This window comes from Stegostoma tigrinum, chromosome 26, assembly GCF_030684315.1.
Source record: "Stegostoma tigrinum isolate sSteTig4 chromosome 26, sSteTig4.hap1, whole genome shotgun sequence".
NCBI lineage: Eukaryota > Metazoa > Chordata > Chondrichthyes > Orectolobiformes > Stegostomatidae > Stegostoma > Stegostoma tigrinum.
This window is the reverse complement of record NC_081379.1, coordinates 50,267,791-50,293,867: the sequence shown is the minus strand read 5'-3', so window position 1 is coordinate 50,293,867 and position 26,077 is coordinate 50,267,791. Positions and strand designations below refer to the sequence as shown.

At 43.0% G+C, this 26,077-nt stretch overlaps 1 protein-coding gene across 2 annotated transcripts in view; it reads left to right on the top strand.

Moving 5' to 3' along the window:
- Window positions 1-260: 260 nt before the first annotated feature.
- The window catches only part of si:dkey-91m11.5 (PH_BCR_vertebrate and RhoGAP_Bcr domain-containing protein), a 613,456-nt gene continuing 587,639 nt past the window's right edge, over window positions 261-26,077 (top strand). For both annotated transcript variants that reach the window (XM_048555997.1, XM_048555996.1), the window contains exon 1: window positions 261-1,863. In XM_048555997.1, coding sequence (XP_048411954.1) covers window positions 438-1,863 — 1,426 coding nt within the window. In that variant the 5' untranslated portion in view covers window positions 261-437. The remainder of the gene's footprint in view (window positions 1,864-26,077) is intronic.

The following is a 26,077-nucleotide window of genomic DNA, read 5'->3' as shown; positions in this document are numbered from 1 at the left end:
GGGCAAACGTCGCCAAGAGCAGACATGTTCAGAAAAATTGAAAGTAGACGACTTACAACTGTGTCAAAAACAACACTCATCCTGTCCTTTGGCCCCAGGCGCTGCTCATTTTAAAGGAGAATGGGGTGGTGATGTCTGTGGGGAAGGGTACAGGAATGATTATTGGTTGTTTGCCACGTCGATCACAGTGTCTAAGCTCGCCTTTCCGCCGGCGCGAGCGAGAGGGTGGGGGCGGCGCTTTGTTTGTCCTGCGAGGAGCATGGGCGTGAGGTGCGGCGCGAGCGACCGCGAACCGTCGTTAGCAACGGTGACCGGTAGCGCGCGCTAGCCAGAGGTGGAGTGGGCTGGGGTGGGAGGCAGTCTGCTTGGTTTTGGCTGTCATTGTTTCCGGCGTGGATGAGCTGCCTTTGCTGTTGTTGTTTGTCCGATCCCTTGCGATGAAAATGGTGGAGCCGGTGGGATTCGTGGAAGCCTGGAAGGCTCAGTTCCCCGACTCTGAGCCGCCCAAGATGGAGCTAAAGAGCGTCGGCGACATTGAGCAAGAGCTAGAGAGCTGTAAATGCAGCATTCGGAAACTGGAGCTGGAGGTAAACAAGGAGCGGTTTCGCATGATTTACCTCCAGACGCTGCTGGCCAAAGAGAAGAAGAGTTATGACAAGCAAAGATGGGGTTTCAGAAAGTCCACGGTTCTAATGGAACAAGACGATGAGGTGCCTCAGGACTCTCTGTATCATCATCCTCCCGCTAGGGAAGGGGAAGAAACTATGTATCTCCCCGGAGAGGACAATTCAAAGAGCCAGACCGAAGGGGTAGAAGGGATGATGGACACCAGGGGTGAGATAGAAAACTCACCAACCAGGCAGAGGGCATCCTTAACGAGGAGGGCGATAGCAACGCCAGAGAGGGACACGGGGCGAGGTTTCAGCCAAGATTGTGAACAAATTGAGAAAAAGGATAAAGCTGGAGCTGGCTCGAGTGTGGCTGCATTGAGGTCCAATTTCGAGAAAATTAAGAGAACCAATTCACACTCTGGGGATGGCAAAGGTGTGGACAAACCTCTCTATGTCAATGTAGAGTACCACCATGAGAAAGGATTGGTGAAAGTCAATGACAAGGAGGTATCTGACAAGATCAGTACAATTGGGAGTCAGGCCATGCAGATGGAGCGGAAGAGGTCATTGCACTCTTTCCCTAGTACTGTGGGATCAGTGGACTACCGCAAGCCCACATACAGAGGTAGGTTAACAGACAGCAGCTCTGGGTATGACCCGGAGTATGATGACATAGATCTGAATCCTAGATTCTTAAAGGATAACCTCATCCGTGCCACTGCCAATGGAGGCAAACCTGACAAGGAACCTTGGCAGCAAGAATTTCAGCCATATGAAAGTGTTTACGTTGGTGGAATGATACAAGATAGTAATAGTAAACCCAGTGGTGGCTTGAGAGACTGTGGAAGACTTCAGAGCACTACAGATCATGAGAAACATCTAACCTGGCCTCGGAGGTCCTATTCGCCTGGTGCTGATGATGTTGGTGGAGGATATACACCAGACTGCAGTTCAAATGAAAATTTAACTTCAAGCGAAGACGATTTTTCTTCTGGCCAGTCGAGTCATGTTTCTCCCAGCCCCACCACCTATCATACTTTTCGGGAAAAAAGCCGGTCTCCCTCTCAAAACTCACAACAATCTTTTGATAGTAGCAGTCCACCCACCCCACAGTCACAAAAGAGGCACAAACACCAAGTTACTGTACCGGAAGCAATGGTAGTTGGTCTCCGGAAGTCAGGACAAATTTGGGCAACTGAAGCTGATCTTGCCCACAGGAGTACTGAAGAGGACAGTTTCCATGGAGACCCAGGTAATCATTTTTTAAACTATTGTTTTTTGAGGAATTTGAGACTAGAGGTAATAAACATCCACTTGAGGATGAGCCACAGATTATTGTTCTTTTTAGAATACTGGTAGTATTTAGTATGTTGCAGGTTCACTTTGCAGTTATTGTTTTTCTAATTGTTCAATTTTGTGTAGAGAATGAGTCTAATTAGACTCAAATGTTAACACTGTTTCTCTCCCCACAGATACTGCCATACTCGCTGAGTTTCTCCAAATTTTTCTGTTTTAATTTCAAATTTTCAGCATCAGCAATGTTTTGCTTTTAGCGTAGGTTTATTGACGTAAATCTTTTTAACTATTTCAATTTTGCATCAGTCTTGAAGCCGAAGCAAGGCATGAAGAATTATGGACAGGAATAATGTAAAAGTATATGTTACAAATATTTGGTGCAACTGACTTGTTAAGATTAGTGTCTGATCTGTTTGTAAAGGAAAATTGAGGTCCAAATATTTAGTTATAGTTTTGTAGATTAACGTGAACTAAAGGACTTTTGAGGTGATAATCATTGAATTCAAGTCTTTCTAATAATGTGTTGGAAATAAATATCAAGCAAAATGTAATTTCAGATATTCTCAAATGCATGTTAATGGAAGAAAGTTTATAACTGCCTAATTCAAGGAAGAGATGTGATTGCGCAATCACTTTCCCTAAAGATCGTTAATTACCTTTTCCACAATGTGTTTGTCACTTATGAAAGCACTGATTTCCAAAGGATTGCAATTGCTATGCCTGCTTTGGAAATGCGTGTGCAGGAAGCTGTCATTTCTGCTTCAGTGTAAATGTTTACAAATTGAGTTGGCAGTATGAGGTTGCATTAAGGGTATGTTTTTGAGCCTTTCAACCAGGGTGTGGTCTTTCTCAAGTTTTATAAACCCAGAACATTGACATTCTTCGTTCATTATCCTAAAAAGTGTTTGAATTATATCTTAATTAATGACAATGTGATAGATCTTAAATGTAATTTTATTTTACACTGCACATTTTTATGAACATCATAATTACCACTACAGGGATTATTGATTCTAAATATTTTGCTTATTTCTAGTCTTGACCAAATTATATTTATCTATTTCACATAATGGCTGTTAATTTTCATTCAACAGTGCTTTTTACTGGTAACCAAAAGTACATTCATCAGAGGAAGTATACTTAGTCTGCCACACAAAGGTTGTGCTTCAAGATGTCTCATGGATGCATATGTGAAACAATATTTTTAAAAAAAATCTTGTATTTAATTTATATGGTGTACTTAATGTAATGAACCTTAATAAGCATAGCATTTTACAGAAATATAACAAAGCAAAATTTGACGTGAAGCTACATAATGTGTGATGGCTAAACAACTAGATCGTCAGTAGTGTCTTAAAAGAAGATAGAGAAACGGAGAAGTTGATGTTAGGGATTCCACAGCTTAGGGGCTTCACAGCTGTAAGCATGGCCACCATTGGTGGAAAAATTAAGATCTGGGATGCTCATTAAGAGGCCAGAATTAGGACCCATCTTAGAAAATTGTGGAGTTGGAAGACATTACAAGAGTCTGAATAGAAATTCAAAATCAAAGTTGAGAATTTTTCAAGACAGGTCAGAAACATGGTTAATGAGTGAAAAGGTTTTTTGGAGTAAGTAGGGACCCAGGCAGCAGTGTTTTGTCTAGGATTGGAGGCGATACTCTTGAGTGGGGATCACTAGCTTGATACAGATGAGGAATTTTACCTCTGTTTTATGGAGGCTAGAATGGGGGAGGCCAGCCAAAACTGCATGCAATGGCCAGGTCAAAGATAACACAAGGATGAATAAGGATTTCAGCAAATGAATTGTAAATTTTATAGAGGTGATAAAAGGCAGTCTTAGTGATTCTGTAAGTTTGAGGGTTGAGCTCTTTTGGCATAATTTATGACAACAAAGTTTCAAACAGTCTAGACTGACAGAGAGGGGACTGGAGTTTATATTTGGGGAACATAGTCCAGAGACAATGGCTTTGTTGTACCAATATTTAACTGGAGGAAATTTTTGCTCATATTGTCCTGATGTCTGTTAAGCACTCCGATAGTTTAGCAATAGTGGAGAATTTCAGAAAGAGGGTGCTGAGATAAAATGGAGTGTTGTAAGTATACCAGTAAAAACAAATGCCGTGCAATTGAGTTGGCCAAGAACAGCATGTAGATAAAATATAGGAAATGACCATTCTGTATTCTTGGGGAGTATCTAAAGAGTTGATGCATAGGCAGAAAGAGAAACCATTGCAAATAAAGCACGGTTACAATTGGAGAAGAATGTGGAACATGGTGAGGTAATCCCACCCAAGTGTATGACAGTGATGATACATTAGATGAGAGTGGGGTAGTCAAAGACAGGTTGAGATAGATGACTTGGAATAGTTTACCTTTGTGATAGTCACATTTGTAGTTTTGATAAGAGCTGTTTTTGAATGTAGTGGTGTTGAAACCTGTTCGGAGAAATTTGTGCACAAAGTTCTTTAAGACCATAAGATGTAGGACTATAAATAGACTAGTTGACCCCTCGAGTCTGCTCTAACGTTCATTGAGATCATGGCTGATCTGATAATTCTCAACTCCACCTTCTTGCCATGTCCCTACAAAACTTGATTCCCCTCCTGATTAAAAATCTGTCTCTTTCAGCTTTGAATATGATAACAATGCTGCCTCAATAGTGCTCCACGGTAAAAAAATTTACACATTGACTAACCTCTGAGTGAATAAAATTCATCACCTGTATCAAGTTAATGATCTCTACTCTGAGATTATAGACTCCGATTCTAGGCTTTCCCAAAAGCGAAAGCAACTTCCCCATATCCGTGCTGAAGCCTGCTAGGAATTTTGTGTGTTTCAATAAGGTCGCCTTTCATTCTTCTAAACTCCAGTCAGTACAAGCCCAAACTACCCATAAGAAAATTCCTCCCTACCTTGAATCACCTCGTGAAACTTTTCTGGATTTTTCTGGACTTCATAGTTTTGGGGGTGTGATCGGACTAGGATCTTCTTTTGTTTTAGCAAGACTTTCCTATTCTTATACTCCATTCCCTTCAAAGTAAACTTCAATTGTCCATTTGCCCCCTCTATTACCAGCGATGCTTACATGTTAGCATTTTTGTGATTTATGGATGAGGACTCAAATTGCTCTGCTGCAGCTTTCTACAGTTTTTCTCCATTTCCATAATACTCAGTTCTTCTATTCCTGCATGCCAAAGTGTAAGATCTCACATTTTTCCACATTTTATTCCAACTACAAAATTTTTGCCCACTTACTTGTTATCTTTGGAGGGATGTAAAAAGGTTGTTTTATCCTCACCACTTGACTTCCCACCTATTTTTGTGCTATCTGCAAATTTGGATACAGTATGTTCAGAGATAGTAGGAACTGCAGATGCTGGAGAATCTGAGATAACTAGGTGTAGAGCCGGATGAACACAGAAGACCAAGCAATATCAGGGGAACTGGAAAGCTGACATTTTGGGTCTAGACCCTTCTTCAGAAAAAGTATGTTCACTTGTGTCATCCACCATATTAGTATATTTTGTAAATAATTGTGGTTTCAACACTCTAATTTGTAAAGACCACATTAATTAAGGGTTGTGTTCTGAAAGTGTCCCCAGTCCTAACTCTGTTTTCCATTGGTTATCTATCATCTATCATCTATCTGTTAAATAAAAACTGAAAGAACTGCGGATGCTGTAAATCAGGAACAAAAACAAAATTGCTGGAAAAGTTCAGCAGGTCTGGCAGCATCTGTGTTGGGAAAAAAATCAGTTAACGTTTCAGGTCTGGTGATCCTTTCTCAGAAGGGTCAATGGACCCGGAATGTTGACTGTTTTTTCCTTCACAAATGCTGCTAGGTCTGCTGAGCTTTTCCAGCAACTTTGTTTTTGTATCTGTTAAAATAAGCTGTGTCCAACACCACAGGCTCTGTAAGTAGTTTAATGTGTGGTACCATATGGAACATCTTCTGAAAATTCAAATATTTTACATCTGCTGTTCCCCTTTAACTATCCTGCTTGTTAGTGTCCTCAAAGAATTCGAATAAATTTGTCAGACATAATTTCCCCTTTATGAAGCCATGCTGCCTTTGCATGGTTTTATGTATTTCTAAAGGCTCTGCTATTACTTCCTTTATAATAGACTGTGACCCATGTTGAGCTAACTGGTCTATGGTTACTGTTTTTTTTGTGTTACTTCTTTGAATAAGGGTGTTACATTGGCAGTTCTACAATCCTTTGAGATGGTTCCCTTATCCAATGATTGTTGGAAGATAATGGAGTCACTTGGGATCAGATTTGGAAGGTGGGGGGGGGGAGTGGAACAGCATATTCCAGGATTTTGGTGCGGAAAGGAAGTGTGGTGTGATAGCTTTAAATGGGTTGCTAACTGCCATCTATGGGATAGGGGTAAGCATTTGATCAAATATTCTGGTTGATCAAGTGGTCTACATAATCAATCTAAATACACACACTGAATAACAGAAACATAATGCAGGGGTGTACACATCACTGCTGTACATATTTACAGCATAAATTACTTAAATAATCATGCAACTTTGCCTTAAATAAAACTTGCTGGTAGAGAGCCTTCTTACTTGCACCCTCAGCTGACTATTCAAGTATTGCAGTAGATCGCAATAATATAGTAAGCTTCTGGTATTTAAAGTATATAATTTATGCTGGTTTGTAAGGATTCGTTTAAAACAAAGTTTGCTGTAATTGTGAATCAATGTATATTAGCACTGTAAATTATCATCAGTATCAGGTGGGTAAGTTGTTTGGTCATCTGCTTAAGAGAAATAGGGTAAAGGGTAAAGGAAGTGGGTCTTGTGTACAAGATGAGCAAGGAGAGGCTGCGAAGGAAGTTGAGAGACACTGGAACAATGGGAGAGTTTGTGGCAGAGGAGAATTTTAGAGGATGGTATAGAAATGAAGTTATCTTGCATTTCTTTTGTGGAATGATCCTGGAATAGTGACCAGCTTTAACGGACATCTAGCAAGCTTTGACTGTGAATGTTTAACCCTTTTGTCGGCTATATTCTTTTAAAACTGCATCCCTGGGTCTTGAGAGACTTGTCACCAGGGTAGGTAACCATGTGAGAGAGAGTTTTTGTTTTAATGGGGACTCAGGGCATCAAGGAGAAAGGTTCATTTGAACAAATGAGTTACTACTGAAACATTGATGAATGGAGGAATGGTGGCTAGTCAGGTTATGATTTTGAAAGTGCAATCGTACATCAGTTAGGGCATAACAATCTTCCAGGCATTGATACAGAAAGTGATAGCTTGGAGGATATGAGTGGTGAATTGTAGAAGGTGATCAGGGATGATTTTATTTGATGGATACAGCGAGAATATCAAGACCATGCAAGATGAGGATGTCATGATGCTGGTCGGGGATATATCATGAGAAGTTGAAATTTACATGAGGGAGATTTAGGGTTGATGGAGGTTAGTAAGCTGAGAGTTGTTGTGATCGAAGTTGAGTTGACTGAGGATGAGATGTCATTTAATGCAGAGGCCAAGGAAGGAGAGCAGTGACGACACCTCAGTGAAACCTCTATCATTCTTGGGTGGGTGGAAGAGAATATGAATTTTAACTTAGGTGAGGAGCTGGAATAAAGTCAGATGCTGAAAGGACAAAAAAGTGCTAGAGGAGTAGAGTCAGGCTAAGGTGCAGTTTGGTAATAAGTGCTGTTTCGTTGCAATGCTAGATTTGGAATAGCATCAGCAACTGCCACCACCCCCCCAAAAAAAGCCAATTCCTGTCAAAGTCATGAAGTTGGTATAGTCATAGTAAAGGCAACAAAATCCTTAGGCTGGATGCAGGTGTGATAGAGTCCACTGGGTTTTCAGTGGGAAGCTTCAGTCTGACAGGAATAAAATTGGGAAGGTTATCCTCTCAGTGGACATGCTGGCTGGGAAATTTGGAAAGTTGGAATGGGCACTTTGTTGCTTGTAATAAACCATGACTGAGTATCTCAGTGAGCCCCCCTGGGAATGCCAAGAGAGGCTGTTCTGAGGAGGAGTCATGTTTGAAACTGCAACAAGGGAGTAGGAAGATTGTAGAATGCTGAAAATCAGCTCTGAGAACTGGGTTGGTTGAATGTCTGAAATGGAAGCAGTGGAATTTGTAAGACAACAGAAGAGAGCCATCTAGGAGGGATAAAGACATTTTTTTTCAAAGAAAGAATAAAGTAGAAGTGATGGTGGTTGAGTATGAATCAGCAGTCAAAATGAGCACTTACGTTGCTGTCGTGAAGCTCAATTCACATAGACAAAATTGAAAGAACTGCAAATGCTGTAAATCAGAAACAAAGCAGAAATTGTCAGACAGCTTAGCAGATCTGGCAGTATTTGTGAAGAGAAACAGAGTTAACATTTCGGTCTGGTGACCCTTCCTCAGAACTTCATCCTCCTAGGCTTTCCAGCAATTTCTGTTTTTGTTTCTCCGTGAAGAGGTAGGTAGGATTAGCGGTTAAATATTACAAACATTATGCAGACCCTAGACTACTTATGAACATCTGATCTACTTAGAAACATTGTGCAGATATTAAGGAGTGGCAGATTCTGTAGAAAATTCCAGTCATTATCCTCTAAGTAGTCTCGCTTATTATGTTACCATATGTGTATTTTATGACCTTAAATTAAAATGGAATCCCTCTAGTGTGGAAACAGGCCCTTCAGCCCAATGAGTCCACACCAATCTTCGGCATCCAACCCAGACCCATTCCCTATAATCCACCTAATCTACACATCCCTGAACACTACAGGCAATTTAGCATGGCCAATCCACCTAACAACCTAAAACTTATTTTATGCTCAACTGTGAATTTGTTAGGTGCATCTTAGATGGTTCCTTGAAACAATATGTAGATTCTCCAACTAGGAGAGGGGTTGTGCTAGACCTTGCACTGGAAAATAAGTCTGGTTAGCTGATTGAAGTTTCATGCAGGGGAGGCAACAGTGATCATAACTATCTTGAAACTTAAGAGTTCTAAGGAATGGCCACCAGACCTGAAATGTTAAGTATCTTTTTTCCTTCACAAATGCTGCTAGACCTGCTGAGCTTTTCCAGCAATTTTGTTTTTGTTCCTGATTTACAGCATTTGCCGTTCTTTTGTTTTTTTTAAACTTAGCTTTATGGATAAGACTTGTCATTGGGTGAAAGTGCTAAACTGGGGCAAGCTAAATACAACAGTAAAAACCAAAAGAACTGAGGAAGGGTCACCAGACTTGAAACATTAACTCTGATTTTTCTTCACGGATGCTGCTGGACTTGCTGAGCTTTCCTAGCAACTTATGTTTTTGTTCCTAATTACTACAGTATTAGGCAGGAACTAGAGAAATTAGATTGAGGATCGCTGCTTGAGGCTAAATCCATATCTAATGTGAAAATCTTTTAAAAGCCAGTTGGCCAGAGTTCAGGACCAGCATGTTCCTGTAAGAATGAAAGATAACGATGGCAAGATTTGGAATCCTGGATGACAAGCGATACCATAAGTGATTTTTAGCTCGACCCAGTCTATGTGCAGATTTAAGTCACTAATAACCAGTGTATTAGCCATTCTGTATGATTTTCTAATCTCTTGTATAATATGCTGAACATTATCAATGCTTTTTGCTGGCATATAAACAAATCCTAACAATGTTTTTTTGCCTCTTGCTCAAACAGATTGCACTTTCTTTTCTTCCTATTTGAAATCTTCCCTTACTGAACCCATCCCTTGCTATTAGTGTGCCTCCTTTTCATTTTTGCCTGTCCTTCCTAAATATTGTATATCCTTGGGTATTCAGTTCCCAGTCTTGGTCATTTGGCAGCTATTTTTGTAATCACAGTTAGATCATGAGAGTAAATTCTTGAGATAGCCTGTTCTTTTAATGCTATGACTGTATTGTTCAATGTTCTATGTTTCTGAACTGACAATTGAGAGGCCTAAGTATTAGGCAAAAATTGTCAGTTCAAATAGTTTTTGAATTTAAATTCAGTATTAAATATAAACTAGATAAATGCAAGTAACTTTATAGTCTAGATTATGGTTACCATGACAAAAACCCACTTCATAGAAATGGAAGAGCCATTTGCTGGGTTGTGTCTACATTAGATTTTTCAAATGAGCATTTGACTAAGTGCCATTCTCCTGCCTTTTCCCCATACCTTTGCACGTTGCTTCTATTTAAGTAATCATATATTGTCCTCTTGCTTCATTTGAATCTCCTTCCACTGTAGTTTCAGATGTGAACCACTTAATGTGTGAAGCTGTTTTTGTTACATCATATTTGTTTCTTTTGCAAATCATCTTAAATCTGTGCCCTTTCATTGTTGTATAACAAGGTGTAGAGCTGGATGAACCCAGCAGGCCAAGCACTATCAGAGGAGTAGGAAAGTTGATGTTTTGGGCCTGGACTCCTCTTCATTCTTTCTGAAGAAGGGGCTAGGCCCAAAACGTCAGCTTTCCTGCTCCTCTGATGCTTTCTTGGCCTGCTGTGCACATCCGGCTCTACACCTTGTTATCTCAGATTCTCCAGCATCTGCAGTTCCTTCTAACCCTTTCATTGTTGATCATTTTATAAGAGGTAGATATTTCTTCTTATCTATTCCTTCATAGACTCCTCACGATTTTAGAAGCTTCTATCAGATCTCCTCTCCAAGGACAGGAATCCCAAACTCTCCAATTTAGCTTCATAACTGAAGTTTTTAATTCTTGGAATCATTCTTGTAAATCTTTTTGGCATTTATATGCTTCCTCATATGAAGTGCTCACTGAGCTGAGCGCTTAGACATGTTCAGTACTGCTTCCTTGCTCTTTAGCACTGTTAATAAAGCAGACGATACTCTCTGCTTTATCAACTGCTCATTCTACCTGTCCTGCCACGTTCTGTGCACATATGCACCCATTCCCTCTCCTCCTGAATTTCCTTAAGAATTTGTACCCCATATTTTATTATCTGTTCATGTTCTCCCTACCACAATGTATTACCTCCTGTTTTTCTGCATTGAACTTCATCTGCCACCTATCTGTTCACTGCACCAATTTTTCTGTTCTTTTGAAATTCTACATTGTCCTCGTCACTCTATACAATTTGTAGAATCCCTATGGTGCAGATAGAGACCATTTAGACCCTACACCTAGAAAAGCATTCCACTTGAACCCACCCTCCTTGAATAATTGACGACTACTTTTTTTTCCCTACACTCAGCTAATTTTGTATTCATGTTGTGACTGTTCCTTTTTATTCCACATAGTGTAACTTTTCTCTCAGGTTCTTAGTGTGGGTCTGTGTATTGAATGCCTTCTGAAAATCCAGTATACAACATCAACAACATTACCTTTTACTGATCCTTTCTGGTAACTCTTCAAAAACTACTGTTAGTTAAATGTAATTTCCCCTTTATATTAGCTTACCTACAGTGTGAAAACAGGCCCTTTGGCCCAACAAGTCCACACATCCCTTGAAGCATCCCAACCAGACCCATCCCCCGTAACCCACACACACCTGAATGCTACGGATGATTTAGCATGGCCGATCTACCTAGCCTGCGCATCTTTGGGCTGTGGGAGGAAACCGGAGCACCCGGAGGAAACCCACGCAGACACGTGGAGAATGTGCAAGCTCCACACAGACAGTTGCCCGAGGCTGGAATCGAACCTGGGTCCCTGGCGGTGTGCGGTTGCAGTGCTAACCACTGAGCCGCCATGCCGCCCATTAGAATCCCCTTTATCATAATCAGTTTTTCCTTTTTGCTTGTGTCCGCTAATTCTATTCTGAAAAGTTATTTTTTAAGAAGCTTTCCTACGAAATGAAGTTAAAATGACTGCTCTGTAAGTACTGGCCTTATCCTTAAAACCTTTTTGAACAAGGGCTTGATATTCACCATTGTCCAGTCTTCTGGCACATCCTGTGTTGTTCACGGAAGACAGCAAGATTAGGGTCGGTGCTCCTGAAATTTCCACTCTCACTTCCTCCAGTATCTTTGGATGCACCTCATCCAGTCCTGATGCCTTATCAACAGTTATCGCCACTCTACCCAACACTTCTTCCTCATCAGTTTTGAGCCCTTCTACTGGCAGAGTTTCCTTCTTAGTCACATGGCCTGGGTAGGATTTATTTCCTGGATAAGACAGATGCAAAGCGTTCATTTAATATCATAGCCTTGCCCCCCCCACCCCCATTTTTATAACTTTTTGTTCCCCAATCTGCACTTCACCCTTCACCACTCTTTTGTGTGTCATATGCCTATAGAAATCTTTGGGATTCTCCTTATGCCACTATTTTCTTATGATCCTGCTTTGAAACTCTAATATTCATTTTCACTTCCTCTCTGAACTTTCTGTATTCCTATTGGTTCTCCATTCTATTTGCTACCTGAAAGCTGTCATAAGCACATTTTTTCTTATTTATCTTATTTTCTATCTCTACTATTGTCCATGGAGCCATGGATTTGTTTGTGCTACCGTTTCCTTTTGAGGGAATAAACCTTGACTGCACCCAACCCATCTCTCTTTAAATGTAGCACATTTGTTTGTTACTGTATTTTTCTGCCAACCTTTTGTTCCAGTCTACCCAGGCCAGCTCCATCGTTGTCCTTTGAAGTCTGCTCTCTGTTTTTTCTAATTCTGCATTGACTAATGTCAATCTCCACTAAACACCTAAACCGCACAATCACTATCTCCTAATTGTTTTCCCACTTAATCTACTTGGCATACCTAATTTCCAAGAACTAAACTTAAGTGTATCCTTCCTTGTTGGACTGGAGATATACAACTGTTGGAAACTTTCCTGAACACAATCTAGGTGTACTTGCGGCTTATGCCACCAGAATTTTGGTAGTTAAAGTCCCCCTTTAGAAGTACTCTGTTGTGTTGTGATCTCTCTCTAATTTTCCTGCAGGCTTTTTCCTTTGCATACTTCCCACTAGTTGGTGGTCTTTATGCTATACAGATCAGTGTAACTGCACTCTTTCAGTTCTTTAGATCTAGCCAAATGGATTGTGTCAATACACGTTCTAGTATATTCTTTTTCTCCAGCACTGCAATACTGTCCTTAACCGCACTGCCACCCTCCTCCTTTTGTTCCTCTTCAACCTTCAGCAGTATAAGGGTTGGAAGTTAGATAGACCTTAGGATTATGGTAAAAGTTCAGCACAACATCTTGGGCTGAAGGGCCTGTACCGTGCTGTACTGTTGTGTGTTCTTTTCTTTTCCCAACCTTATTTACTGCACTGAAGTACTCACATATGTGCATAATTACCCTGATTTAAACTCCTTATTTTTTCTCCCATCAAATTCACCAGTTAGCCCACTGCCCTGTATAGAACATAGAACATTACAGCGCAGTACAGGCCCTTCGGCCCTCGATGTTGTGCCGACCTGCCATACCAATCTGAAACCCAACTAACCTACACTATTCCATGTACGTCCATATGCTTGTCCAATGACGACTTAAATGTACCTAAAGTTGGCGAATCTACTACCGTTGCAGGCAAAGCGTTCCATTCCCTTACTACTCTGAGTAAAGAAACTACCTCTGACATCTGTCCTATATCTTTCACCCCTCAATTTAAAGCTATGCCCCCTCGTGCTCGCCATCACCATCCTAGGAAAAAGGCTCTCCCTATCCACTCTATCTAACCCTCTGATTATCTTATATGTCTCAATTCAGTCACCTCTCAACCTTCTCTCTAACGAAAACAGCCTCAAGTCCCTCACCCTTTCCTCGTAAGACCTTCCCTCCATACCAGGCAACATCCTAGTAAATCTCCTCCGCACCCTTTCCAAAGTTTCCACAGCCTTCGTATAAAGTGGTGACCAGAACTGTACGCAATGCTCCAAGTGCGGCCGCACCAGAGGTTTGTACAGCTGAGGCATAACCTCTTGGTTCCGGAACTCGATCCCTCTATTAATAAAAGCTAAAACACTGCATGCCTTCTTAACACTCCTATCAACCTGGGTGCAGCTTTCAAGGATCTGTGCACATGGACACAGAGATCTCCCTGCTCATGTACACGATCAAGAATCTTACCATTAGCCCATTTCCGGTTACTCCTACCAAAGTGCCTCACCTCACACTTGTCCACATTAAACTCCATTTGCCACCTCTCAGCCCAGCTCTGCAGCTTATCTATGTCTCTCTGTAACCTATAACATCCTTCATCACTATCCACAACTCCACTGACCTTGGTGTCGTCTGCAAATTTACTAACCCATCCTTCTATGCCCTCATCCAGGTCGTTTATAAAAATGACAAACAGCAGTGAACCCAACACCGACCCTTGTGGTACACCACTAGTAACTGGTCTCCAGGAAGAACATTTCCCATCAACCACCACCCTCTGTCTTCTTTCAGCAAGCCAATTTCTGATCCAAGCTGCTATATCTCCCACAATCCCATTCCTCTGCATTTTGTACAATCACCTACTGTGAAGAACCTTATCGATCACCTTGCTGAAATCCGTATACACCACATCAACCGGTTTACCCTCATCTACCTGTTTGGTCACCTTCTCAAAGAACTCAGTAAGGTTTGTGAGGCACGACCTACCCTTCACAAAACCGTGCTGACAATCCCTAATCAAGTTATTCTTTTCTCGATGATTATAAATCCTATCTCTTATAACCTTTTCCAACACTTTACCAACAACTGAAGTAAGGCTCACTGATCTATAATTACCAGGGTTGTCTCTACTCCCCTTCTTGAACAGGGGAACCACATTTGCTATCCTCCAGTCTTCTGGCACTATTCCTGTAGACAATGACGAGTTAAAGATCAATGCCAAAGGCTCGTCAGTCTCCTCCCTGGCTTCCCAGTGGATCCGAGGGTAAATCCCATCCGGCCCAGGGGACTTATCTATCTTCACCTTCTGAAGGATTTCTAATACCTCTTCCTTGTGAATCTCAATCCCACCTAGTCTAGTAGCCTGTATCTCAGTATTCTCCTCAACAGCATTGTTGTTTTCTGGAGTGAATACTGTCGAAAAATATTCATTTAGTGCTTTAGTGCTATAATATTCATTTAGTGCTTCCCCTATCTCCTCTGACTCCACACACAGCTTCCCACTGTTATCCTTGATTGGCCTTAATCTTACTCTCGTCATTCTTTTATTCCTTAAATACCTATAGAAAGCCTGATTTACCCTGATCCTATCCACCAACAACTTCTCATGTCTCCTCCTGGCTCTTCTGAGCTCTCTCTTTAGGTCTTTCCTGGCTACCTTGTAACCCTCCAGCGCCTTAACTGAGCCTTCACATCTCATCCTAACATAATCCGCCGCCTTCCCCTTGACCAGAGATTCCACTTCCTTTGTAAACCATGGCTCCCGCGCTCTACAGCTTCCTGCCTGACAGGTACATACTTATCTAGGACACACAGGAGCTTTTCCTTGAATAAGCTCCACATTTCTAATGTGCCCATCCCCTGTTGTTTCCTTCCCCATCGTATGCTCCCTAAATCTTGCCTAATCTCATCGTAATTGCTTTTTCCCCAGCTATAACTCTTGCCCAGTGGTATACACCTATCCCTTTCCATCACTAAAGTAAACATAACAGAATTGTGAATGCTATCATCAAAGTGCTCGCCTACTTCCAAATCTAACACCTGGCCAGACTCATTACCCAGTACCAAATCTAATGTGGCTTCGCCCCTTGTTGGCCTGTCCACATACTGTGCCAGGAAGCCCTCCTGCACACACTGGACAAAAACTGACCCGTCTATAGTACTCGAACTATAGTGTTCCCAGTCAATATTTGGAAAGTTGAAGTCCCCCATGACATCTACTCTGTCTCTCTCACTCCTATCGAGAATCATCTTTACCATCCTTTCCTCTACATATCTGGGACTATTTGGAGGCCTATAGAAAACCCTCAACAGGGTGACCTATCCTCAGCCGATACTACCTCAGTTGACGAGTCCCCAAACATCCTTTCTGTAACTGTAATACTGTCCTTGATCAACAATGCCACACCTCCGCCCCTTTTACCATCTTCTCTGTTTGTTCTGAAGCATCTAAATCCCGGAACCTGCAACAACCATTCCTGTCCCTGCTCTATCCATGTCTCCGAAATGGCCACAACATCGAAGTCCCAGGTACCAAGCCATGCTGCTAGTTCACCCACCTTATTTCAGTGCCCCAACTATTTTGCGAATACTGTTTTTTTTTAATACATGCTCAGTTCCTACACACCTGTCTAATTATTCTAAAGCCTTCCCAACAGCACGAATAATATGTCATGATAGGTGCAATCTGTCTGGCTTCTTACAGATACCTTCTCCCTTAGAACCTGTCCCAGGAATCTCCCTGCTGCACCATGTTTCCAGCTTCATGCTCATCTGCCTAGGCCTTTTATTTCTACACTCAGTCATATGCGATTGTGAGAGTAATCTGGAGTTGACGACATTTGAGGTCATGCTTGCTAATTTTCTACCCAGTTTCCTAAATTCTGATGACAAGACTACATTTTCCTTCCTACCTAAGTCACTGGTACCAACATAAGCCACAACCTCTCTTTGATCACTTTTTTTTTCCCCCAGAAAAATGGTCTGCAGCCACTGTGACATCCTTGATCCTGCGCAAAACAGGCCATGGACAATCCTGTAGTCATATTTACAGCCACAGAAATGCCTGTCTGCTCCTCTAACTAACAAATCCCCTATTACTATTGCACTTAATTTTTTTCTTCTTTCTCTCCTGTACAACTGAGCTTCTTGTGGTGCCATGAATGTAGCTGTGACTTTGCTGCCTGGAGGAACCAGCACCCTCATCAGTTTTTTTAAAACAAAAGGCAATTCGAGGACTTCTACCTTACTTGTCTATTTTCCTTGGACTGCTTACCAATGACCCCCTTCCCCTTCTGCCTCCAGCTGTGGTGTAACCACCTCCCTGAAGGTGCTGTTTACATAGCTCTCAGCCTTGTGGATACACTGCAGCGGACGCTTGAGCTCTGAAACCACAAGTTTAAGTTTCTGCAGCAATTAGCATTTCCTGCACATGTGGTTGTCTCGAAATGAATGCTCTTTTTAGGAAAGGAAATATCTCCTTAGCCAATTTGGCCCAATATGTGACTCCTGATCTAGAATAATTGTTCTTAAGTGACTCCTAAAATGGCTTAACAAACCACTCAATTATGTTGAACTGCCACAGAGAAGTTGTGTTAAGAATAAAACAGGAATGATTACTTTTCATTTTGACCTTGGATGTTGGTGAGAAGTACTTCATGGTTTTATTAGAATGGGTGTGACATTTTAATACCTGAATTTAATATCTCTATAAATAAGAGGCACTGAGCAAGGAATATGATAAACCTGCTTTAAACACTGGTCTTGTCTTAGCTAGAGTAATATGGAGACCATATTTCTGAAAAGATGTGATGGCATTGGAATGGGTACAGCAAAGATTCTAAGAAGTTCAGTTACTTGGATACATTAGAGAAACTGGGACTGTGCTCTTTGGGGAAGGGAAACTTAGAGGAAATTTGAAAGAGATATTCAAAATGATGAGGTGGTCTGGAAGATTAGATGTGGAGAAACTATTCCCAATGGTGGAAGGAACCAGCAAACAGTGGTTAAAGATTACTTGCAAAGGAAACAACAGTGGCATGAAAAACATTTGTATGAGATGTGTTTGACACCTGGAATGCACTGCCACAAATATGGTGAGACATGTTCAATCAAAACCTTTAAAAGGAATGGGATAATTATCTGAAGAGAGAATTTCCAGGGTTACAGAAGGAAACTGGTGCAGGAGAAGAGTGTGGATGTATGTAAGTTCTGAAAAAAATAATTAAACTTGAAACATTAACTGTTACTTTCCCTGCAGATTATACTAGACCTATTTCCGAGTTTCCCTAGCACTTTTGTTTTTATTTCTGACCTCCAGAATCCATAATTCTGTTGCTTTCTTTTGATAGTGTGTGAACATTTCTTGTGCAAAGGTCACACAGACATGACCGACCAAAATGTTCATCTCCTGTGATATAATATGAACTTGTGGGTAATTGCTGGGAGACTCAGGATAAAGGAAACTGCAAAATGTTTGACTGTTAGCTTAATAAGCAAATCCCTGAGAAAGAGAGTTTCAGGGGCTCATTGGTCTTGGACTTGCTACCTTGGAAGCATACAGTGGGCAGAACTTCAGGACAGAGTTATTCAGAGAATGCACTTCTGGACAGTTGAATGTATGTTGGCTTGTCCTGTTATCGCCACTATGTTTGCCACATGTATTACTTCAGATAATATGATGAGCAATAATGGTTAAATAAAAAAACACAACTGTTCGAAAACAAAGTTGCTGGAAAAGCTCAGAGATAATGGGAACTGCAGATGCTGGAGAATCCAAGATAATAAAATGTGAGGCTGGATGAACACAGCAGGCCAAGCAGCATCTCAGGAGCACAAAAGCTGACGTTTTGGGCCTGGACCCTAGAAACGTCAGCTTTTGTGCTCCTGAGATGCTGCTTGGCCTGCTGTGTTCATCCAGCCTCACATTTTGCTGGAAAAGCTCAGCAGGTTTGGCAGCATCTGTGAGGGAGAAAACAGAGTTGATGTTTCAGGTCTAGTGACCCTTCCTCAGAACACAGTTCCTAATTTATGGCATCACAGTTCTTTTGGCTTTTACCACAACTGTACAATTAGTTGACAACGCATTTAAAAAAATGATTGAGAAGCAGGACTAGGACAAAGATGGAAGGAAGAACTATGAAGACAGGGCATTTCGGTATGCATTGAGCACAACGATAAATTCATTGTGGAACAGATCCATGTAAGAAAGCAATTTTTTTGCACAACATGGTCAGTAAGGACCATTATGAAGGAGACTTTTGCTGAGTGAGATGAAAGCTGACTGAGTGAACTAGAAATTTGGTTCAAGTGGAAATTCAGTGCAAAGTTGATCAGGATTTGACTAACGTTTACTATAAGCTGTAAACACTCCAGAATGAGAGTGAATGGGAGAGCATGAAAGATTGATGAAGAGGCCTGCGTACATGAGACCAGTGGCAGTGGACTGGCATCATGAACCGCAGTGTGATACAACATATAAGTACAATGAAAAAATGCTGGGTTTTTTGGGGGGGACACAAAGCTGATTTTCATGTAAGGTTGATACTGGCGATTGTTTTATTAAATCATTATAATAAGCTGTAAAGAGCAAGGAATCTGGAGTTAGCAGGAACTGTGGATGCTGGAGAATCTGAGATAACAGATCTCCCCCCTACTGCATCCCAAAACCAGCCCAGCTCATCCCCACCTCCCGAACCTGTCCTTCCTCCCACCTATCCCCTCCTCCCAACTCAAGCCCCATCCCATCCCCTACCGACTAACCTCATCCTGCCCCCTTGACCTGTCCGACCACCCTAGACTGACCTATCTCCTCCCTACCTCCCCACCTACACTCACCTTTACTGGCTCCATCCCCCGCCTCTTTGACCGGTCTGTCTCCTCTCCACCTATTTTCTCCTCTATCCACCTTCTATCCACGTCCCCCTCTCTCTCTATTTATTTCACAACTCCCTTCTCCCCTTTTTCTGAAGAAGGGTCTAGGCCTGAAACGTCAGCTATCTTGCTCCTCTTATGCTGCTTGGCCTGCTGTGTTTATCCAGCTCTACGCTGTACATCTCAGATGACCTTGTTTTTCAAGGACCGCAACCCCCGCACTCCCTCCCTGTCAGTGGTCGAGAACGCCCTCAACCGTGTCTCCCGCATTTCCCTCAACTCATCCCTCACACCCCCTCCCTGCAAAACAACCAAAACAGAATCCCCCTCATCGTCACGTACCACCCTACCAACCTCCGTATCCAACACACCATCCTCCGACACTTCCACCATCTGCAATCTCACCCCACCACCAAACACTTTTTTCCCCTCCCCACCTTTAGCTGCCTTCCGGAGGGACCACTCTCTCCGTGATTCCGTTGTCCACTCCACTCCTCCACACCTGGCACTTTTCCCTTCAACTGCAGAAAGTGCTACACCAGCCTGACACCTCAACCCTCACCTCCATCCTAGGCCCCAAGAAGAAATTCCACATCAAGCAGATGTTTACCTGTTCATCTGCTAATGTGGTATACTGCATCCACTGATCCCGTTGTGGCCTCCTCTACATCAGGGAAACCAAGTGGAGGCTTGGGGAATGCTTTGCAGAATGCGTATGCTCAGTTCGCACTAAACAACTACACCTCCCAATCGCGAACCATTTCAACTCCCCTTCCCATTCCTCAGACGACATGTCCATCCTGGGCCTCCTGCAGTGCCACAACGTCACACCCATGTTGTGCTCCTCATTCTCAATGTGGGAACTCAGGGACAGGGCTGATGTCCCTGACTCCTTCATGTGCAGGAAGTGTGTCCAGCTCCAGCTCTTGTTAGACTGCATGACGGCTCTGGAGCTGCGGATGGACTCACTTTGGAGCATACGTGATGCTGAGGGGATCGTGGATAGCACATTTAGCAAGTTGGTCACACTGCAGATTAGGATTGCTGAGGGGGAAAGCGAATGGGTGACCAAAAGGCAGAGGAAGAACAGGAAGGCAGTGCATGTTTCCCCTGCGGTCATCTCCCTCCAAAGCAGGTATTCCATTTTGGATACTGTTGGGGGAGATGGCTCATCAGGGGGAAGGCAGCAGTAGCCAGGTTCATGGCACTGTGGCTGGCTCTGCTGTACAGAAGGGCGGGAAAAAGAGGGATTCAATTGTAAGGGGAGTAGATAGGCGGTTCTGCAGTCGAAAACGAGACTTCTGAATGGTATGTTGCCTCCCAGGTGCATGGGTCAGGGATGTCTCAGATCGGCTGCAGAACATTCTGAAGGGGGAGGGTGACAGGCAGTTGTCGTGATGCATATGGGCACCAATGATATAGGCACCAACGGTATAGGGAGAAAACTGGATGAGGTCCTACAAGGAGAATTTAGGGAGTTAGGAGCCAAGTTTAAAAAGTAGGCCCTCAAAGGTAATAATCTCAGGATTGCTACCAGTGCCACGTGCTAGTCAGTGCAGAAATGAAAGAACAGCCCGGATGAATGTGTGGCTTGAGAGATGGTGTAGGAGGGAGGGGTTCAGATTTTTGGGACATTGGAACCAGTTCTGGGGAAGGTGGGACTATTACAAATTGGATGGTCTACACCTGAGCTGGACTGGAACCAATGTCCTTGGGGGTGCTTTTGCTAATGCTGTGGGGGAGTGTTTAAACTAATGTGGCAGGGGGATGGGAACCAAATATTGGACAGAAAAGAGTTAGTAACGAAAGCCTGTAGGGAACAAGATAATGGAGTCAGTGTGAATAGAGGGAATAGTAGTTGGGGAGCAGATGATGAACACAAAGGGAGAGGTGGTCTGAGGTGCACTTGTTTTAATGCGAGAAGTGTAGTAGATAAGGCAGATGAGCTTAAGGCTAGGATCGGTACCTGGAAGTATGATGTTATTGCTGTCACTGAGACTTGGTTGAGGGAAGGGCCTGATTGGCAACTAGTTGACCCAGGATAGCGATGCTTCGGGCGGGATAGAGAGGGAGATAAAAAGGGTGGAAGAGTTGCAATACTGGTCAAAGACGATTTCACAGCTGTACTGAAGGAGGGCCCCATGGAGGACTGAAGCAGTGAGGCAATATGGGTAGAACTCAGAAATAGGAAGGATGCAGTAACAACGTTACTACAGGCCTCCCAAGAGCGAGCGTGAGATGGAGGTACAAATACGTAAACAGATAAAGGAAAGGTGTAGGAGAAACAGGGTGGTGGTGATGGGAGATTTTAATTTTTCCAACATTGACTGGGATTCACTTCCTGTTCGGGGTCAAGATGGAGCAGAATTTGTAAGGTGTGTCCAGGAGGGTTTTGTAGAGCAGTATGTATGTAGTCTAACTCGGGAAGGGGCCATACAGGACCTGGTGTTGGGGAATGAACCCGGCCAGGTGGTTGAAATTACAGTAGGGGACTACTTTGGAAATAGTGACCACAATTCCGTAAGTTTTACAATACTCATGGACAAGGATGGGAGTGGTCCTAAAGGAAGCGTTCTAAACTGGGGGAAGGCCAACTATACCAAGATACGGCAGGATCTGAGGAATGTAGATTTGGAGAAACTGTTTGAAGGTAAATCCATATTTGATATGTGGGAGGTTTTTAAAGAGAGGTTGATTAGCATGCAGGGGAAACATGTTCCTGTGAAAATGCGAATAGAAATGGCAAGATTAAGGAACCATGGATGACAGATGAAATTGTGAGACTAGCCAAGAGGAAAAAGGAAGCATACATAAGGCCTAGGCGACTGAAGACAGACGAAGCTTTGGAAGAATATCGGAAATGTAGAGCGAATCTGAAACGAGGCATAAAGAGGGCTAAGAGAGGACATGAGATATTGCTGGCAAACGTGGTTAAGGAAAATCCCAAAGCCTTTTATTCATATATAAAGAGCAAGAGGGTAACTGGAGAAAGGATTGGCCCACTTAAGGACAAAGAAGGAAAGTTATGTGCTGAGTCAGAGAAAATGGTTGACATTCTTAACGAGTACTTTGCATCGGTATTCACCAAGGAGATGGACATGACAGATGTTGAGGTTAGGAATAGATGTTTGCTTACTCTAGGTCAAGTCGACAAAAGGAGGGAGGAAGTGTTGGGTGTCCTAAAAGACATTAAGGTGGACAAGTCCCCAGGTCCAGATGGGATCTATCCCAGGTTATTGAGGGAAGTGAGAGAGGAAATAGCCAGGGCTTTAACAGATAGCTTTGCAGCATCCTTAGACACGGATGAGGTCCTGGAGGACTGGAGACTTGCTAATGTTGTCCCCTTGTTTAAGAAGGGTAGCAAGGATATCCAGGTAATTATAGAATGGTGAGCCTGACGTCAGTGGTAGGGAAGCTGTTGGACAAGATACTGAGGGATGGGATCTATTCCCATTTGGAAGAAAATGGGCTTTATCAGTGATAGGCAACATGGTTTTGTGCAGGGAAGGTCATGTCTTACCAACTTAATAGAATTCTTTGAGGACGTGACAAAGTTGATTGACGAGGGAAAGGCTATAGAAGTCGTATACATGGACTTCAGTAAGGCGTTTGATAAGGTTCCCCGTGGCAGGCTGATGGAGAAAGTGAAGTCACTTGGGGTCCAGGGTGTGCTAGCTAGATGGATAAAAAAAACTGGCTAGGCAACAGGAGACAGGGAGTATTAGTGGAAGGGAGTTTCTCAAATTGGAGACCTGTGACCAGTGGTGTTCCACAGGAATCTGCGTTGGGACCACTGTTGTTTGTGATATATGTAAATGATTTGGAGGAAGATGTAGGTTGTCTGATCAGCAAGTTTGCAGATTACACACTGGTGGAGTAGCAGGTAGTGAAGGGGACTGTCAGAGATTATAGCAGAATATAGATAGACTGGAGAATTGGGCGGAGAAATGGCAGATGGAGTTCAATCCGGGCAAATGCGAGGTGAAGCATTTTGGAAGAACAAATTCAAAGGCGAACTATACAGTAAATGGAAAAGTCCTAGGGAACATTGATGTACAGAGAGATCTGGGTGTTCAAGTCCATTGTTCCCTGAAGGTGACAACGCAGGTCAATAAGGGTGGTCAAGAAGGTATATGGCATGCTTTCCTTCATGGACGGGGTATTGAATACAAGAGTTGGCAGGACATGTGTCAGTTGTATAGGACTTTGGTTCGGCCACATTTGGAGTACTGTGTATAGTTCTGGTCGCCACATTCCCAAAAGGATGTGGATGCTTTGGAGAGGGTGCAGAGGAGGTTCACCAGGATGTTGCCTGGTATGGAGGGTGCTCACTATGAAGAGAGGTTGAGTAGATTATGATTATTTACATTAGAAAGACGGAGATTGAGGGGGGGACCTGATTGAGGTCTACAAAATCATGAGGGGTATAGACAAGGTGGATAGCAAAAAGCTTTTTCCCAGAGTGGGGGAACTCAATTCCTAGGGGTCATGAGTTCAAAGTGAGAGGAGGAAAGTTTCAGGGAGATATGCGTGAAAAGTTCTTTAGACAGATGGTGGTGTGTGCCTGGAACGTGTTGCCAGCGGAGGTGGTAGACGCAGACACGTTAGCATCTTTTAAGATATATAGAACATAGAACATAGAACAGTACAGCACAGAACAGGCCCTTCAGCCCACAATGTTGTGCCGACCATTGATCCTCATGTATGCACCCTCAAATTTCTGTGACCATATGCATGTCCAGCAGTCTCTTAAATAACCCCAATGACCTTGCTTCCACAACTGCTGCTGGCAACGCATTCCATGCTCTCTCAACTCTCTGCGTAAAGAACCTGCCTCTGACATCCCCTCTATACTTTCCACCAACCAGCTTAAAACTATGACCCCTCGTGCTAGCCATTTCTGCCCTGGGAAATAGTCTCTGGCTATCGACTCTATCTATGCCTCTCATTATCTTGTATACCTCAATTAGGTCCCCTCTCCTCCTCCTTTTCTCCAATGAAAAGAGACCGGGCTCAGTCAACCTCTCTTCATAAGATAAGCCCTCCAGTCCAGGCAGCATCCTGGTAAACCTCCTCTGAACCCTCTCCAAAGCATCCACATCTTTCCTATAATAGGGCGCCCAGAACTGGACGCAGTATTCCAAGTGCGGTCTAACCAAAGTTTTATAGAGCTGCAACAAGATCTCACGACTCTTAAACTCAATCCCCCTGTTAATGAAAGCCAAAACACCATATGCTTTCTTAACAACCCTGTCCACTTGGGTGACCATTTTAAGGGATCTATGTATCTGCACACCAAGATCCCTCTGTTCTTCCACGCTGCCAAGAATCCTATCCTTAATCCTGTACTCAGCTTTCAAATTCGTCCTTCCAAAATGCATCACCTCGCATTTATCCAGGTTGAACTCCATCTGCCACCTCTCAGCCCATCTCTGCATCCTGTCAATGTCCCGCTGCAGCCTACAACAGCCCTCTACACTGTCACCGACACCTCCGACCTTTGTGTTGTCTGCAAACTTGCTGACCCATCCTTCAATTCCCTCGTCCAAGTCATTAATAAAAATTACAAACAGTAGAGGCCCAAGGACAGAGCCCTGTGGAACTCCACTCACCACTGACTTCCAGGCAGAATATTTTCCTTCTACTACCACTCGCTGTCTTCTGTAGGCCAGCCAATTCTGTATCCAAGCAGCTAAGTTCCCCTGTATCCCATTCCTCCTGACCTTCTGAATGAGCCTACCATGGGGAACCTTATCAAATGCCTTACTGAAGTCCATATACACCACATCCACAGCTCGACCCTCATCAACTTTTCTAGTCACATCCTCAAAAAACTCGATAAGGTTTGTAAGGCATGACCTACCCCTCACAAAGCCGTGTTGACTGTATTTGATCAAGCCATGCTCTTCCAGATGGTCATAAATCTTATCCCTCAGAATCCTTTCTAACACCTTGCAGACGACAGACGTGAGACTTACCGGTCTATAATTGCCGGGGATTTCCCTATTTCCTTTCTTGAAGAGAGGAATTACATTTGCCTCTCTCCAGTCCTCAGGTACGACTCCAGTGGAGAGCGAGGATGCAAAGATCTTCGCAAGTGGCGAAGCAATTGCATTTCTCGCTTCCCAAAGCAGCCGAGGACAAATCTGATCCGGGCCTGGCGACTTGTCAATCTTAATGTTTGACAAAATTTTCAGCACATCAGCTTCGTCTGTCTCTATCCATTCCAGCATGCACACCTGCTCTTCAAAGGTTTCATTCACTACAAAGTTGGTTTCTTTCGTAAAGACAGAAGCAAAAAACTCATTTAGGGCTTCCCCTACCTCCTCAGGCTCCACACACAAGTTCCCTATGCTATCCCTGATCGGCCCTACTCTTTCTTTGACCATTCTCTTATTCCTCACATAAGTGTAAAATGCCTTTGTGTTTTCCCGGATTCCTTCTGCCAAGCCTTTCTCGTGCCCCCTCCTGGCTCTCCTCAGACCATTTTTGAGCTCCTTCCTTGCCTGCATGTAATCCTCTCTAGCTGAACTTGACCCTAGCTTCCTCTACCTTATGTAAGCTACCTTCTTCCTTTTCACTAGAAGCTCCACCGCTCTCGTCATCCAAGGTTCCTTAATCTTACCCCTTCTTGCCTGTCTCAGAGGGACATATTTACTCATCACTCCCAACAACTGTTCCTTAAACCGTCTCCACATGTCTATAGTTCCCTTACCATGGAACAACTGCTCCCAGTCCATGCTTCCTATATTTGGAC